Source organism: Mixophyes fleayi, chromosome 6 (genome assembly GCF_038048845.1).
Source record: "Mixophyes fleayi isolate aMixFle1 chromosome 6, aMixFle1.hap1, whole genome shotgun sequence".
Lineage (NCBI taxonomy): Eukaryota > Metazoa > Chordata > Amphibia > Anura > Limnodynastidae > Mixophyes > Mixophyes fleayi.
In genome coordinates this window covers 188,888,405-188,906,948 of record NC_134407.1, presented here as the reverse complement: position 1 = coordinate 188,906,948, position 18,544 = coordinate 188,888,405, and the positions used below count along the sequence as shown (strand labels likewise).

At 43.3% G+C, this 18,544-nt stretch overlaps 1 protein-coding gene across 1 annotated transcript; it reads left to right on the top strand.

The window, feature by feature from the left end:
- Positions 1–13,484: 13,484 nt before the first annotated feature.
- Positions 13,485–17,859, top strand: BLCAP (BLCAP apoptosis inducing factor). Its single transcript, XM_075177642.1, has 2 exons — positions 13,485–13,582; positions 15,937–17,859. The coding sequence occupies exon 2, from the start codon at positions 16,001–16,003 to the stop codon at positions 16,262–16,264; it is 264 nt and encodes an 87-aa protein (XP_075033743.1). The 5' UTR covers positions 13,485–13,582; positions 15,937–16,000; the 3' UTR covers positions 16,265–17,859.
- Positions 17,860–18,544: the final 685 nt, after the last annotated feature.

Here is an 18,544-nt window from a genome sequence, read left to right as displayed (position 1 = left end):
AAGTGGCCACTGAGTGTATATTAGATGTAATGTGATCACCATCTACTGTCTTAAGTTGGTATTTTATTACTTTTACCCTATACTAACGTGTACCACAGAAAAAATGTAAATTTATTCATGTCGCTAATTGATTATATATGAATGACACGTTATATGTGTGCGTAGGACACTGCACCTGACGCTGTATTTATACTATGATTATAGACATTTCTGCTCTACTGCGAAAATTGCCATATTACTCCACAAATCTATGCACATTATTATATCATTCATTGGTAGTATGTCACAGGTGACCTAACAGTGATGGCACACTATGAGGTCATTCATGATGTCACCATTTGTAATATTATCTGTGATTTCAGCAATTGTAATACTATGATGTGGTTTATTATGCTGTCATATGTAATATAAATGATCTTACTTCTGTTTTATGACCATTATTATTGCCCTTGGTTAGGTCAATGGCAGTATCATGAATGTTGATGTCAATTTATAGTCCAGTGTGATGTTGTTGGTAATATCACAAAATCTACTATCAACATTGGTAATGTCGTCGATGTGGTGCCATCCACTGCCATCAGTCATGTGACAGATTGGAATATTATGTCATCAGTCATGTGACACATTGGAATATTATGTCATCATGTTAACTAGTGATGAAATCAGTTAATTCACTCATTGTGATGTCATTAGAGATTGGAAACATTTTGGACCTTTATTAGGAACCCACAGCTCAGAGATTCCCTTCCACTCAGATCACATAAAAGAAGGTGTGTTCACTTTTCACAATTGTTGTTTAAAACGTCAACGTTTCACTTAAAAGCATAGAGGCAGCTGCATTACTGCTCATTTCAAACTCATGAATGCTTCTCCTGCCACACAGGTGTAAGATTAATTCATGTATAATCAGAAAAGAGAAAAAAAAGCTCCATTTGATCCAACAAATTTTTAATATTAAAAAGCAAAAAAAGTAAAAATGGCCATCACACAGTGGGCCTTGGCGTAAGGTCCGTTTTTGAGCAAGCGCAGAGCTGTTTAACGCAAGATACGGCACACAAAGGGACTTATGTATGAACATACCTTATATATAGGTGGATCTGTGTTTCAGGTGTATATTGTAAGCATTAATATAAAACATAATAGAATCACTACAATTAAATACATACGCAAGTAGTATGTTAGTATCAGCATTGATATATTGATAAGATTTATTGGCTGAACCTTTTGGGTGTCTGTAAAAGGCGTCAGCAGTGTTGGATATGGATATTAGGCCACAGACGTTTAAACTTAATCCAGGTGTTGGTTTATTGATCACTTGTAATAGTAATAGCAATGTAGATACTCACAGGGTTAATGGTTCTTACAGAGGATGGTTGTACAACAGTCTTATGCAGGGTATAAGCGTTTTGGAATACTGCACATCCGTACAGTAATGTTATGGGACGGCTCCCGTTGTAATAGCGCCTCAGGTCACTTGTAAGGTGCCCCCAGCATATACAGATACACAGATACAATTGCTGTGTCCTCTCTACTTATCTTGGAAGAAGCCTGAACTTACGGCCCGCACATGCGTAATAGCATCATGCAGACGGACGTCACTGCCCCACTTCCTGACCTACTAGACCACCGGAGGGAAACACAGGAGACGGAACGTAGCACTCCAAACTAACAAGAATTATATGTCACAGGGAAACATGTCTGTCATAACAATCATTAAATCCCTTCGGGATTATAGTATCCATATTATATATCCAAAAGGTTTCCCTTTTATGAAACAGATTTAAATACTGTAATTGCATTCTCTATGTCCTAATATAGCAGCTTCAATTTCTTGACATTTCAGAAACTTTAGATCACATGGCTGAAATAAAGTGTCTATATAATTATAGAACTACAAGCGTCAGCATGCCATACTGTCCAGGGCCGATGGGATCTGTTGCGTACCTGTAAAAAAAAAATACACTGAAATAAACACACATGGCGTGAGAAAGTCATTTATTAAAGAAAAGACTCCCCTACACATACCCTCTTTTACCCATTTATTCCATAGCCAAATCCATGAGGGGTCTTCTTCTTTGTTACAGCTCTCAATCGATTGAGATAAAAAAACAACACATGTACAATGAAGAACTGATCTTTGTGGGTCCGCACTGAGACTGACAGGATGCGCCACCTATCAGCTTCTATGAAATACTTCACTCTGATTGGTCAGAGCGTGAAAAGGCTGCTCCGGATAGGTTAGTAGGGGTGAGACCCCATGTGGTTGATACAATGTAGTTCATTGATACATTTTATCCAGATAGATGGGGGGGGCTTATAAGGAGGGGAGCGGATCCCGGAGGCAGGACCGTAATTAGGGCTGTGCGAGACAACTGCCCAGGGCTCAATGCTGAAAGGGGGCGCAGTTTATGAATATATTAGGCTAATTTGGTTAAAATTGAAGGCTAGAGGGGTGGCAGTTTTCCTTCTTGTCCCAAGTGCTAAAAGTTATGTTACAGAACTTAACTTTTATTGAACATGTCTCTGCTTGAACCTGGAATCTGCAAGACAAAAGAAGCTAAAAGTACAGTACTCTGACCCAAGGGCACACTTGCACCAAGGCTGGTGTACACAAATATACAGGTACACTTGAGCCACCTATACAGGAACATATATTATAGAAACAATCAAAAATGTTCATGTACATTCACAGACAAGAGAAAACATAGTTCAGCACAAACACATAGCAAGCATCGCTTCTTTAAATGACTGTTTTAAGTCTTTCATTAACAATTTAACAACTAGTATCTCTGATAGCAAACCAACACAAGAAGATGAGAATTCTGATTGGCTGGCAGGATGCTTCACAAACCCAATCTCAGGAGATTTGCTCATTTCTAGATATAATTAAAGCTGCAGGGGTTCAACTGCTACAATAACGAGAAAGTGGAGACGAGGTCAACATGTCAGTAATTGCAAAAAAGAGTTGTCTAAAATGAAGCATCTCGGTATATGGAAGAAGTCGTCCCATGAATCTATGTTCGTCTTGTAAAAATAAATCATTGATTGATGGTATGATCAGGGGCCTGCCTTCCGGGGATGAAAAAAAAGAACATGAAAAATATCCCCTAGATGGCGCTAAAATGGATCTAAAATAATTACAATTTTAGATCCAGCAACTGCATCAGGAGACTGCAGTACTCTAGATACAATACACAGATTAAACACAAAAGGATCCATGCTCATTGCTTAAAAAAAATTAAATGACTTGAAAAATAGAAACATGTAAATCAATAAAATCCATAAACGTTAATACGGAGATATTAAAAATAACAACACTATGTTTTAGACACTGAGCGCTCTTTCTTTTGTTTTCCAGGGATAAAACCCACTTCATCCTTATGAATGCACTGTCTGGGGTCTCTTTTAGGTTCGATCACTGTTATACAAACTCATTTTTTTTTCATCCCTGGAGGGCAGACAGACTCCTGGTCATACCATCAATCGATGATTTAATTTCCAAGACAAACATAGATTCTTGGGAATCATGCCTATAGGCCCTCGCCTAGCTATATAAACGGTTGCTGTTCCACATAAGATGTTTCTAATGTGTCTCTCAGCAATAGTAGTAACATTAGCGCTGACTTACTCTATCTGAAGGCATTGACCCATATCAATGTAATTACTGCAACTGGACAATAAGTGGAATACTTAGGAGATTAAGGGTGATGTGAATTTGTGAATGGATGGCTGTGTTTGCCCTCTAACCACTGCGCTTTTCCTGAATCTCTACTTATGTGTCTATGTTTTCTCCAGGGGAAAGGGGGGATATATTCACATTCATCCTGGACTATAATAAACGCATACTTTACAATATTTTATCTCTATATTCCTTCTAACTAGTCACAGCAAATTGGTCCCTTTTAATAGTTAAAGACTAAGGGGCACATTTATCATTTATCGGGCAAAACGAGAAATACTCATCAATTATTATCGCATGGATAAGGATTGATGTATTTCTCAATTTTATGAAAAATGGATCACAGAAACAGCAGTTCCGAAAAACTGCTGTTTCTGTGATAAAAAAAACACATACTCACCACTGGCTCTCCGGTCGTGCTGGCTCCGGATCTCCTCCTCTTCAGTGTACTTTCTCTTCTTCATGCTACTGCGCATGTGCCGTCCGGAGAGCTTGAGGCTGTGACAGGGAGGGATCACAAGATCACTCCCTGCGCATGCGCTGTCCAGCTCTGCTCTCCGGAGCAGAGCTGGACATAACCAAGAACAACAGTTTTAGGAGCATTTCGGTGCGTACATTAACACAACAAGTTCCCGTAAAAAATATTTTTTTCGGAACTTGTTAGATTGCGACCAGAGCAGTCACCATACTGTAGAATGGTGACTGCTCGCAAAAACGATCAGGAGTGCAAAGCAGCAGATATCCATGATATCTGCTGCGATGCACCTTTAATAAATTTGCGGAGGGCACATCGGGAGCTGATTTCCACAGTAAGTGCACGATAGTGCACTACCGTGCTTTCTTAAATATACCCCTAAACAGGGCCGTCGAGAGGGGGGGGAGCGGGTACAGTTTACCCGGGCCCGGCCATGCCAGGGGGCCCGGGCCGGGCCCTCGCTGCTAATTTAATTTTTTTTTTTTTCTCTTTAGCGATATTTTTTTTTAACTTTTTTAAATTTTTTTTCCCGCGGGGGTTTTGGGTTTCTTGGGAGCTGAAAGAAAAAAAATAAAAAATAAAACCAATACTCACGTGATCGCGCGGCGCCGTGTCCCTCCTCTCCTCCATTCACATTGACTGCCGGGCGTGACGTCATCAAGTCACGCCTGTCAGTCAGTGAGGAGCGCCGCAGCCAGCATGAAGAAAGAAGACAGAAGAGGAGACAGAAGAGCAGAAAAGAAAAGAAAGAAGTTGACAAAAGGTAAGTAAAGAAACGGAGAGGCAAGGGGAGGAAAACAGAGAGGGACAGTACTATAAAGAAAGGGGAGAGAGAAACAGAGGAGGAAAAAAAGGAGAGAGCCACAGAGGAATAAAAAAAATTTGGGGAGAGAGGAACAGAGGAGGGAAAAAAAGTGGGAGAGAGGAACGGAGGAGGAAAAAAAGGAGAGAGCCACAGAGGAATAAAAAAAATTGGGGAGAGAGGAACAGAGGAGGGAAAAAAATGGGAGAGAGGAACAGGAGGAAAATAAAGTGGGAGAGAGGAACAGAGGAGGAAAAAAAGTGGGAGAGAGGAACAGAGGAATAAAAAAAGTGGGAGAGAGGCCCAAAGTAAAAAAGAAGGGGGAAAAGCAGCATGGAGGTCGCAGTGTGAGCATAAGGGGGCACAGTGTAGTTGTGATGAAGGGGCACAGTATTGTGTGTGTGATGGCACAGGGGGCTTGTTGCAATGTAGTGTGTGTGAGGTAGGTGGCGGCTAATTAATGGGCGCTATTTTGTTTGTAGGGTGATGGTGGGGCAATTTAATAGTGGGGACTATTAATTTAAGATGGGGTGGTTTGGGGTCTATTGAATCTTGGGGTGAGTTTAGGGAGAATGAGGTCTATTTATTAAATGTGACTATGAATTATTTAATGGCAGTGATGGTTGTGGGAAATAGGTATTGCTGGGGCTGTTTGCAGGAAGGGAAATAGGTTTATTTATTAAATGTGAATAGTATTATTTTAATGTTGGGGCTGGAGGAAGGCCTAATTATTAATCGTGGGTGCTATTGATTTAACGCCGGGGCTGGCTGTAATTTTCTAAATGTAGCCATTTTTTTTTCAAAATAGGTCCTTTAACATTTCTGGATCCGGACAAGCCACAACTAAAGAAACCAGCAGCCACAGGTGGAGAAAGTGAGAAGAACAGTTAGGAGAGAGCAGCACAGTGTGTGAAATGTTGTGATTCTAGTAGGGACAATACCAATTTTTGGTGAATGTTGTGCCCAATGTAAGGTGTAGGCCAAGACTGAACTGTTTGTGTACACACTGCATTGTTTGTATACTACACTGTGGTGGTAGATGTCCTGAAAGTCAGGAGTGCTTGAACATATGTGACGCTCCGGCGAATTGAGAGCCTAGTGGTTTTGATGTTAGCCACGCCCCAATGGCACGTTTGCCACGCCTCCAAATGCATGACCACACCTCCTAAAAATTTTGTTTGGCTAGCCACGCCCCTGAATGTATGACCATACACCTAAATTTTGGGGCTTACTCGAATATGAGGGGGGGCCCCATGAATTTGTTGTACCCGGGCCCTGAATTCTTCTTGGCAGCCCTGCCCCTAAATGCTATTGAAAGATCTCACTATAATATATATCAATGAAAGGCAACAGTTTATCAAGGGCTTCAAAAGTGTTAATTATTGTCACACACTGCAGAGAAGCATCAGGTCATATTAAGAAACATAAGCATTAAATGTTCACACAGCACAGGCAATAGGTTAACTTATGGTTGGTTCATCAAGGAGCTGAGAAGACATCGCCATCCAGCACCTGAATTATTAAGAAGATATTATGGGATCTCTGACCTGTTTGTTGCCCACAACTGCTGTTTATCACTGAAGCTCTGCACATATCTCTACTGACATGAATTATAAAAAAATATCTATGATGTGTACTAACTAACATCTGGAGGTCGCTGTAGGTAACAAACGCATGTGGATAGAGCTAGTGTACTGAAATGACCAAGTGGTTATGGTGACAATAGATTTTGAGTTATTTAATGTTTATATCAGTTGAACAGTTTTTTTCTATGACGGTGCTCTCCAATGTTATAATATATTCTATCCAGCTGGATCACAACAGATAATCCCTCATCTATAGGCTATGCTAATATTTTCCTATGTTTATTATAAACGCTCATTGGTTTTACATTTTCAGATTTATACAGTCCTACGTCCTAAGTTTTGCTAAATAAGTTAGTTTAGCTTTCTGGATTCTTTCTGTGTTTTTCATTAAAGCCTTATAGAATTCAAGCAGATTTGTGTGCTTTTATTACATGTGCATAAAACTGTTGTTTTATACAACACTGTGGGCCTAATTCATTAAGGCACGTATCTGTCGATTTTGAGCGTATCGTACGTATAATCACTCTGCGCATGCCCATAATCAGCAGAAAGTCTGTGACACAGATTTGTTCTGTGCACCTGCAGCATACGACTTAAAGAGTGAAAGGGGGCGTTAAAGGGGCGGACACCCGCAAGCAATGTTCAGTGAAGGTATTTACCTGTACATATGTGCAATTCATACTCTAGCACAGTGTTTTCCAAACCCAGTCCTCAGGTTCCCCTAACAGTGCAGGATTTCCATATCTCCTTGCTGGAGCACAGGTGTATTCATTACTGACGGACACATTATAATTAGGACCACCTGTGGATCTGTTTCTATGTGTCAGACAGTAATGAATACATCTGTGCTCCAGCAAGGAGATATGGAAATCCTGCACTGTTAGGGGAACCTGAGGACTGAATTTGGGAAACACTGCTCTACCGCATGCAGAAATTCACATTTCTTCAGATGGAAAGTATGCACCACCTCGGGGTCTAGTCTAAGTCCTCGCTGACAACTCCGAACAAACACAGCTTGATAATCGGGTCATCTAATGGAAGTTTGTACCATCCTCCAGCATATGCTCATCTCATTAGACATTATTAAATAAGACCCTTGGAGGGCTTTTACTATGGTGCATTTTGAGAAGACTGCTGTGAGTCATAAATAAATGGTGCATCATCACCATTTATTTATATATCGCCACTGATTCCGCAGCGCTGTACAGAGAACTCACTCACATCAGTCCCTGCCCCATTGGAGCTTACAGTCTAAATTCCCTAACACACACACAGACTTAGGTCAATTTTGATATCAGCCAATTAACCTACCAGTATGTTTTTGGAGTGTGGGAGGAAACCGGAGCACCCGGAGGAAACTCACAGAAACACGGGGAGAACATACAATCTCCACACAGATAAGGCCATGGTCAAGAATTGAACTCATGACGCCAGCATGTGAGGCAGAAGTGCTAACCACTAAACCACCGTGCTGCCAACCAACTAGTTTATTATATGTCATGCACTGCATACTAATGTGAATTGTAATTGTAGTAAAATATGTGTTCACACATTTATACTACAGCAATGTGCAACCTATTATAATATGTGCCTTTTATGTGTCTGTTGAATAGTTTATCACCTGCCTTTTGGTGTGTGCTTATCCCAGGCTCGCCTATTTATTATACTAATATATACCAATGTATTAACATACATACACATTTGTCTTTTGTTTCATTTGAACACTTTTTTTAACGTTTTATGTAAATATTTAAAGTACTGGTGTTTTTTTTTATTTTTTCCCCTCCGATATATAATGAGCCTGATGATGTCTCTTGTAGGTGTATGTTTAACTCTTTAATGTACACACAGACTATAAAGGCTGCAAGGCATGAGGTAATTTATTTGCCCCCTTGGTCCATCTTTCTCACATATAGCCAATCTTGGACGTGGAGGAGACCCTGTATGAGCGGGTAGTGGCCCTCACAAACCAGCAATTGATCCACCGTCGCCGGTCCAGGGAGCGTGAGTTCTCTATTAATCGCAATTGTTTTTATTTTACAAACACTGTAAGATGTGGAACATAACAATACAATATGGCTGGTAATAGCCTTCATTTGACAAAGCACAAGGATTGCTATTATATTATTATAAGTAATAATAATATATAAATTATAAGTTTCTGATTCACTGTGTGATTAATATAAACTGCCAAGATCAAGGCCATCTGAAAGTGGTACGTTGTTTTTTTTTAGCAACTCAATTGTCTCTGTTTTGAAATGTGATATTTCGCAATGCAACCTAACATTATCTGGCTGTCTCTATGTAAGTGTGAAAACGAGATAACTTTTAGAAATCCTCTAATGTGTCATATTTATTCCAACAGACCTGACTGTGCTCCACCGCTAACACCTGTGACAGCAGAGAAGTGGAGGCTGAGGAGACCATTGATTTGGAGGAGACTGCTGAAGAATGTAAGTATCTTCTGGTAATAATGTTGGCTATTTTGTGGGGTTTGGGGAGCAGCATTAAAGTGTAGTCATCAGAAAGCCTTGATTTCACACATGTAATATACCCCAGACCTAGGCAACTTTTGCCATTCCACAGGTGTCTGACATGATGGGCCTCATAAGTGTTTATTGTCAAGCTAATGCCTCCTAGCCCCCACCTCCCCGGGCCACCACACAAATAAATATATATATATATCTGCATGTGAATCCAACTGTGTGTAGCATGATATGAACCTTTGCAGAGCTTCAAGTTATCTATAGCTTCAGACCTATGCTGAGCCCAACAAATGTGTATACAAAGGACACCCATATAAGTAATAATATATGTTGTCAAAATAACCTCAGCTTGCTAATGTAATTTTTTCTGTTTTGTTTTACAGCTCAAGAAGACAGCCATGTTGGCAGGGTCGGACTGGGCCGCCGTGGGGCTGAAGTATCCCCCGGTAGGCCCCGACCCTGATCGCTCCCCTCTTCGATGGTGGGAGGAGCGGGTAACTTAAAAAAAAAAGCAGAGTATTCCAGAAACAATAGGGTCAGGAGCCAAGAGATGGAGCATACATATCATACATCAGTATCAGCAGCGTGGAGAAACCTCAATCACCTGCAATGAGGCAAAACATCTATTATAGGACAGGGATCAATCCATAGCTGACTCCCACATGCTCCCCCAGCCAGCCCCAATTAATTGTGGTGACCACCAGGTGTTGAAGGGAGCAGAGTCCTGGCTGTGTAGCAACAGACTCCAGCAGGGAGCAAAAATATGGCGGCGACTTCCTGCAGTGTGAGCAGCGATTTGCAGCAGCTCCTGATACTAGGAAGCAGTCTGCACTATGATTGGTTAACAGTCACTGCACTATTGGTTACTATGAGTGCTATGGCCCACCATTGTTTTCTTATCTACTGTTCAGGGGAGGGTTGGCAAATTTTAGCCCGGGGGGGCAAGATTCAACTCAGCAGCCTATTATGAACATTTTAAAGGAAAAAGATGCAGGTGGCCCAGTCCAAGGTAGCCCACTATGGAACCGACCTGGTGGGCAGATGCCCCCCTGACCCCCAAGCCCAGCCTGCCCCTGCTGCTGTTACAGAAACCAATAAGAATCAGTCTGCATTGTTGGAGGATGTGAGTAGCTGGAGAATGGGAGCATCATCATCTACTTATATAGTACCTCCAATACCGCAGAATTGTACAGAGAAGATTTATCATTCACATCAGTTCCTGCCCCATTGAAGCTTGCAATTACTAAAATTATTTTATCGCTTACAAATAAAACATTGTCCAATGCGATTGTTGTGGTTCCAAAGCACAAAGATATTTAATTGCTAAATATAGCAGGATTTACTGTAAGCCATTATTACGCATTAAAGATGTTACAATAAAGCAGGAAAGTAAAAAGACACCTAATACATTACATTTTCCTTATAGTGCTTCACCCAGACCCAGGGATACAGTCATGGTCACATGTAGTCAGGATCAGAGAGAGAACAAAAGGGGCCAGCATGCTTATATGTAGCTTAAGTGTACAAAAAACACTGAGGATGTCACTATGTATACAGATAACACTTAGTGAGGTCTTCATTGGTCCAGGGTTAATGATATTCCAATTGCCGGCTGGTCATAGGTCAGTTCATTTGATCCTTTCAAAGGGTGAGGGGCAACTTCCCCCAACTGTTGTCTAGTGTCTTCCCTCTGGAATAACCAGTTCAAACTGACCCACACACAAAGTACTTTTGAGTATTAATCTCATATTGCTTATATCTTGTGATCGCTAGATGCAATCACTACTCTGTCTAAACCGGGTTAATGCTGGTGAAATAAGCTTTAATATGAGACCTTTACCAATTACCATTATAGATCTTTACCATTTAAAACACCTGAACCATAAATACCTTTACTATAGTATTATCTATGCATAAATAAACATTTTACTAATAAATAACTGTGGATTGGAATTCCCTGCCCCATTGGAGTTTACAATCTAAATTCCTAACACACACACAGACTAGGGTCAATTTGGTAGCAGCCCATTAACCTACCAGTATGTCTTTGGGATGTGGGAGGAAACCGGAGCACCTGGTGGAAACCCACGCAAACACGGGGAGAACATACAAACTCCTCACAGATAAGGCCATGGTTGGGAATTGAACTCATGACCCCAGTGCTGTAAGGCAGAAATGCTAACCACTTAGCCACCATTACAAGTGTAAGTGCGAATGTAAATGTGTGTGTTATGAACCTGTGCGATTGCATCATAACACGTGGTGTATTAATCACAATCGCACGGTAAAACAATATTAATCAATTTGGTTTACTTCATCCAATTATTTGACTTCGACACAGTCTAAATCAAACTTGCCAACTTTGGCAAGATTAAATCCGGGAGACCCGGGGAGTGGTGGGTGTGTGGGGGCGGGGCTCGGTGAATCACGTCACTTAGCCCCGCCCCCTAAACGTGCACAAGCATTTCTGACTTATTATGGCAGGGGACTAGGCCACGATGACGCATGAATCGAGTCATTAACCCTGACCCCGTCACTTAGCTAATGAAGGGCCAGAATCTGGGAGGTTGCCCTGCTCTCCCGGAAGGACTCCCAGAAATTCCGGCGCTCCTGGACATCCTGGGAGAGTAGGCAACACTGGTCTAAAGTCCCTAACACATATACAGACTAAGGGTACATTTTGTCAGCAGCCAATTACCCTACCAGCATGTATGTATGTATGACCCCAGTGCTGTAAGGCATGTAAAACGCAATCAGAGCGGCCGGGCAGCACACTGTCCCTACCTGTCACTGCCGAATGGACCTGCACATAGTATGCAGCCGCTGGCAGCAACAGCAAGCCCCTGCTAGGGAGCGCCGGATCCGCCACTGTACTGTTCACTGTATGACAGCAGGTAAGAACCTGTGTGGTGGAGGGGAAGGGTGGAGAGAGGGGTATGGTAGTTTAGTAAGCATGAGGGTGGGGGGCATGTGTTATAAAGGGAAAATGGTGGGGGAACAAATTTGATAACATAATGTGGCATGAGGACAGCAGTTAGAGACGTCTGCCCATCAGATCAGCTCTGTGCTGATCCGAGTTAAAAATCTGTGAAGCCAGTGAGCCATTTCAATGTGTTACAGAGGAGAGTCCTTACACTAAGGACAGGGCTGTTTTGAAAATCTACTGGCATACTATCTCAGAACAGCTGCTGGACCCAAAGTGTCATTGCTATTGCTATCTATGCTCCTCCTTTGATATCTGTGGTCCCCCTGGTGGGAGCAGCTGCTGCCACAACTTCTGAGGAACACATGACTTGGTTCTACATCTAGCAGTAGGCATGATGGCCAGAGAAAATACTATGCAGCACAAGTGATAGAGCCTGTTCAAGAACCAGAAGAGGAAGGAGGTTTAAGTGAGATAAATGGTGACGAACATGGTTGCCAGCAGTTGTCTTGATATTTCTACAGTGACTGGTTCGTTTTTCATGCATCCACCTTCCACTGCCTCTCCTCAATTGAACTGTACCACCCCACCTGACGCTGCACAGAAATGACAGTCGAAAATGGATTTTAATTCTGGTGGCTGCCTTGCAATAGCAACAAACATTCCTGACCACCAGCTACAATTGTTCTCCTCTAACTTATGTATCAGATGCTCCCCACACCACCATACCTCCCAATATTTAGAATCCTGAAAATGCTGCAGAATAAGCCCTGTACCCATGTTTCACCCAAACTCTGCCCACAAAAGGACACCCACTTTCCTATCAAGCTGCGCCCCTTATGTAGTCTGCAAATCATATCCATTGCCCTCCAAAATTGGGACATTGGGAGGTATGTAAACCACTCATATCGAAAGTGAATTGAATTAGCTGTCAGATGTTGCTGCTGCGCACAAAACCAGATAATACGGTAACACATTTCTGCGCCTTGTCTCCTCACATCTCTATGGAACAAGAAAAAAAACATTGAGGCAATGGGCTAGATTTACTAAACGACGGATTTGAAAAAGTGGAGGTGTTGCCTATAGCAACCAGATTCTAGTTATCATTTATTTAGTGCATTCTACAAAATGACAGCTAGAATCTGATTGGTTGCTATAGGCAACATCTCCCCTTTTTTAAACCCGCAGTTTAGCAAATATACCCCAATGTGTCTCTGTGAACCATTCCTCGAGGCTAATTGAATTCCTCCCATTGTAAGATAATTTGGGCCATCCTTTCCTTCTTTCCACTTCATGGGGAAATTCACTTTTCCCCATTGTATGTAACTTACTTGTATCATGATCCCCTCAATGTATAATGCTACATAATAGGTTGGATAGGCCAATAGATAAAAACAATTTCGTGTGAACCCAAGATGGGTCTAGCCAGGAGCAGGTAAGGCTATGAGTGGGTTAAGGACATGCCCACACATGTATATTCCCAGCTCTGACCGCCAGATGGCGCGGTGGTCTCTATGATTAGTAAAGTGACGCTCTCGGTGACGTCACGACGCAGGGAGGCCCGGGACGTGGAGTGTTCTGCACGCTGCCCGTGGAAGCCGCGGCCTGGAGTACGGTGTGACCCGGAGCTGGTGAGGGCTGTCTGCGGGGATGTGGGGGGCTCTGGAGGGAGGGTGTGTGTGACAGAGCGTGGAGGGGACGTGCTGTGTGACTGGTGATATAGAGATATATGGCCGGTGCAGGGTGTACAGACCTTCTGTGATCTACAGAACGTTATCATGGGGGTAACCTAGAGCAGGTAGTAAGAGGATGTAACTGGTTGTATGATACATGTCAGGGGCATGGGGGGGGGGGGGGGTAATAGCAGATACTGCTGTTTGGGGGTAGGGGGGCTTCAGACACTGCTGTTTTGGGGGTAGGGGGGCTTCAGCCACTGCTGTTTGGGGGTAGGGGGGCTTCAGCCACTGCTGTTTGGGGGTAGGGGGGCTTCAGACACTGCTGTTTGGGGGTAGGGGGGCTTCAGCCACTGCTGTTTGGGGGTAGGGAGGCTTCAGACACTACTGTTTTGGGGGTAGGGGGGCTTCAGACACTACTGTTTTGGGGGTAGGGGGGCTTCAGCCACTGCTGTTTGGGGGTAGGGAGGCTTCAGACACTACTGTTTTCGGGGTAGGGGGGCTTCAGACATTACTGTTTTGGGGGTAGGGGGGCTTCAGACACTACTGTTTTGGGGGTAGGGGGGCTTCAGCCACTGCTGTTCGGGGGTAGGGGGGCTTCAGCCACTGCTGTTTGGGGGTAGGGGGGCTTCAGCCACTGCTGTTTGGGGGTAGGGGGGCTTCAGCCACTGCTGTTTGGGGGTAGGGGGGCTTCAGACACTACTGTTTGGGGGTAGGGGGGCTTCAGACACTACTGTTTGGGGGTAGGGGGGCTTCAGACACTACTGTTTGGGGGTAGGGGGGCTTCAGACACTGCTGTTTTGGGGGTAGGGGGGCTTCAGACACTACTGTTTTGGGGGTAGGGGGGCTTCAGACACTACTGTTTTGGGGGTAGGGGGGCTTCAGACACTACTGTTTTGGGGGTAGGGGGGCTTCAGACACTACTGTTTTGGGGGTAGGGGGGCTTCAGACACTACTGTTTGGGGTAGGGGGGCTTCAGACACTACTGTTTTGGGGGTAGGGGGGCTTCAGACACTGCTGTTTTGGGGGTAGGGGGGGCTTCAGACATTACTGTTTGGGGGTAGGGGGGGCTTCAGACACTACTGTTTTGGGGGTAGGGGGGGCTTCAGACACTACTGTTTTGGGGGTAGGGGGGCTTCAGACACTACTGTTTTGGGGGTAGGGGGGCTTCAGACACTGCTGTTTGGGGGTAGGGGGGGCTTCAGACATTACTGTTTGGGGGTAGGGGGGGCTTCAGACACTACTGTTTTGGGGGTAGGGGGGGCTTCAGACACTACTGTTTTGGGGGTAGGGGGGCTTCAGACACTACTGTTTTGGGGGTAGGGGGGCTTCAGACACTGCTGTTTGGGGGTAGGGGGGCTTCAGACACTTCTATTCCAAGTTTGGGAGTGACATGTGACAGTGACATTCCAGGGTGGGGGTGTGATGGCAGAGACGGCTATTTACTGCAATTTTAGGCTCTGAGAGGGGGTAGATTCTGGTATTTCAGGGTCAGGAGTGAGAGCAGACATTACTATTGGAACCATCGGATTCAATTAAACTTTTTCCAGCTTAGTGGTGATTAAACGGGTCCAGTTGTGTAATAAGAGACTTTGATAAGTGGACAATGATTGGTGGGGTGAGTAGGGGTAATATAAGAGAGAGGAGACTGAGGTTTCTGCTTTTGACTATTGTCTGAGCTCTTTTATTGTACTCATTCTTTAACTCCTACTTGTATAAGATGCTTTCAGTGTGAAGTGGGTGGGCATAGATCTACCTGTAGCCTGTGTGAATGTTAGTGGGGGCAGAGCTGCAGTTGACAGGATCAGTATCGTCATAACGTGATAATGGGTATGGTGGCTGGCAAGCAGGGAGCCACAATCTTGATAGATAGTATTATTATTATTATCCTTTATTTGTTTGGCGCTACGAGGGTTCCGCAGTGCCGTACACTGTACAAACAGTAGACTATACAGGGTAAGACATTACTGAACAATGAACAATAAATACCAAGCTTCAGAGGCTTCAGGCAGGCTAATGCAGTAAGTACGGAGCAGAAGAACAGGTATGGATGCAGGAGGGAACAGGGCCCTGCTCAAATGAGCTTACATCCTAAGGGAGAAGCATGGTCCCCAAAAGAGTAAAGATGTGAGGTTCCTGTAAAACTAATACTGGAAGTTTGTCATGTAAATTGCATATCATGCAATCAAGTTAAGTGTTCTTTTGTTTTTTTTTACTCTCCCTGCCAAGTACTGCAGCAGCCTAGTGTGGAAGTTAGAAGTGCATGCTCTTGCAACATTGCCATGACATTCAGCTTTCCTTGTCTCCCACAGGCCACAAGCGGTAGATTCCATAAAAAGAACAAGACAGAGGTGTGACCTACTCACAGCTGCCACGATGTACTGTTTGCAGTGGCTGCTTCCGGTGCTCCTGATTCCTAAGCCACTGAACCCGGCTCTCTGGTTCAGTCACTCTGTGTTTATGGGCTTCTACTTACTGAGCTTCTTATTGGAGAGGAAACCGTGCACCATCTGTGCCTTGGTCTTCTTGGGTGCCCTCTTCCTTATTTGCTACAGCTGCTGGGGTAACTGCTTTTTGTATCACTGTGGTGCCAGCCAGCTACCTGACTCAGCCCATGACCCATCTGTGGTGGGCACTTAGAGAGGCTACACAATGGATTGCTGCTTTTTGCCAGGGACGTGACACCGCTTGCGCCAGTGTGTCTCGAGGATGAAACTGGGACAACAGGAACGCCATGTTCAATTAAGCAGATAAGACGGTTTCGGTGAAGTGGATCCCCTCTTTCCCTGATACCATGTAGCTATTGATGGACAGAGACATTTGCATTACCAGCCCCTGGTATTGTGGTGCTAGGCGGCTTTTATTTGTCTGTATTTTTGGGTCTTTTGCTCCTTCAACCACGGGTCTTTTTCAAAATCATTTTTACGGCTCTTCTGTCCACACTTGTCACTGCTAATAGTCACATCCTAATGCCGCCTCTCAGCACAAATATGGTTCTCTAGTGAGGATGGTTGGACTATGTGACTTGCTATTTGGATGTCTTTAGCGAGAACAAATCACTACAGCATGTATATAAAGTGTACCTGTTACCTGCTATTCAGCCTATCAATCTACTAGTAGGCGACATCAATAAGGCACAAAGCAAGTTATGCCTCGTGCCTTAGTGATGTCACTAGTTCCTAGTAAATTGATGGCCTGCATTTTTATGAATATTGGCTCAGCTCATGAAGTTGCTGAATCCACTGAGCAGGTGACATGCACACTTTACATTAACCATAAGAGAAAGAAGATGTGACTTCACATAATGGTTTAATGAAACATCAGTTGCCTACTGTTCAACTTACCATTGCACTGTATGGGAGAGGGTTGTAAACCTACGGATATTTGTGTGTGGCTTATAAGACTTTATCCTTTTATGTAAGGGGGGGGGGGCGGGACGGGGACTTAATAAAGCTTTATTAATCATTAGAAGTGTTATACAAATATATGTGCTACAGAGTGGTGGAGTTATTAGTAGAGGTGGTAACAAAAGAAATCTGTTTTAAAGAGATCGCCAAGACAGATAGCAACGGTGAAAATGCAAAACCAAAAGAAAGCAGTTGGACTGAAAAGTAATGTTGTCACGTGGGAGCTGTTGATACAGAAACCTATGTACAAAATAATACAAGTTCTAGAGGACGTACGTATGTACATACGTACGTTGCCATCTATGGAGGCTAAAGTGTAGGCCTGCTCTTCATATTCTCCGGTAATGATATTTGGAAGCTTTTGACAGTTAATATAATTGTAATGAGGTGGGTTCAGGCAATGGCTTTTGCTGTGTAGACCATGTTTCCAATCAATAATGCTACCGTTTGGTGCCTTAATTGTCTAAAAAGAGAAGAACGGACAGGAAGGTAGACAGCAATGTATCAACCTGATCCATTGCTCTCATATTTCTCTGTGACAATCTGAATACTACCACGGCAATTTAGAGCTTGATTGCAGGTCAAAATTCCTTAATATTAGTCTTATAGTGGTCCTTTCACAGTATAACACACAGGATCAAATACTCCCCAAGTAAAATGGGTTAGATGGATGTTTCTATAGGCTTGCAGAATACACCTGGACTTTGTGTCCAGTTTTAATTTACTAAATTGGCAACCTTATCTACAATACAATATGAACATAGCTGGAAAGTATCTTAATAAACTGACTGTGAGATGGTGTACAATACAAAGAATTTTATAGTAAAAGCCTATTTTGTATTAATTTATAATATAACTGTTTTTCTAAGCAAGATAGAACCAATAAAACTTAGGGCGTAGTGTCCAGCTCCCCAGGTTTTGAGTATTGACCAATTGTTAGGACGATGGCAGTGAGAGATGGCAGCACTGTAGACCAGCTCTGTGCCCTACCTTCCGAATAATCATCTAACAATTACGAAGTGGAGCTGCGGAGTGTTATCGGACCAAGGACAGGGTTGTTTTGAAGATCTAGCAGAGGATGTAATGATTTCATCTGCTATTGCTGTTCTTCCTTTGGTGATTTCCACGGCCTCCTTGGAGGCTGCCGCTATAACTTCTACGACCGCAGGGGGCAAATGCCCTACCTCTGTGTCCAGCAATGAGCCTGATGCACGGTAATTACTGGGCACACGTTTACTCCATGCCGATAACGACAAGAGTGCCCATACTGCCCCTAGCATCTGAAGAGGATTCTGTTCATATCAATGAGGAAGAACATTAATGGTTGCCAGCAGCTGATTGTTTTTTTGTAACGACTGGTTCATCTTTCTCCAACTTCCATCCTGATGACTATTTAATATTGGTAACTGATAATGCATCTGCCTTACAGTAGCCACACATATTTTCCACACCACCATCTACAATTGTTATTCTATCTTGTCATATTTTATTTGTATAGTGATGCTCTCGGTGT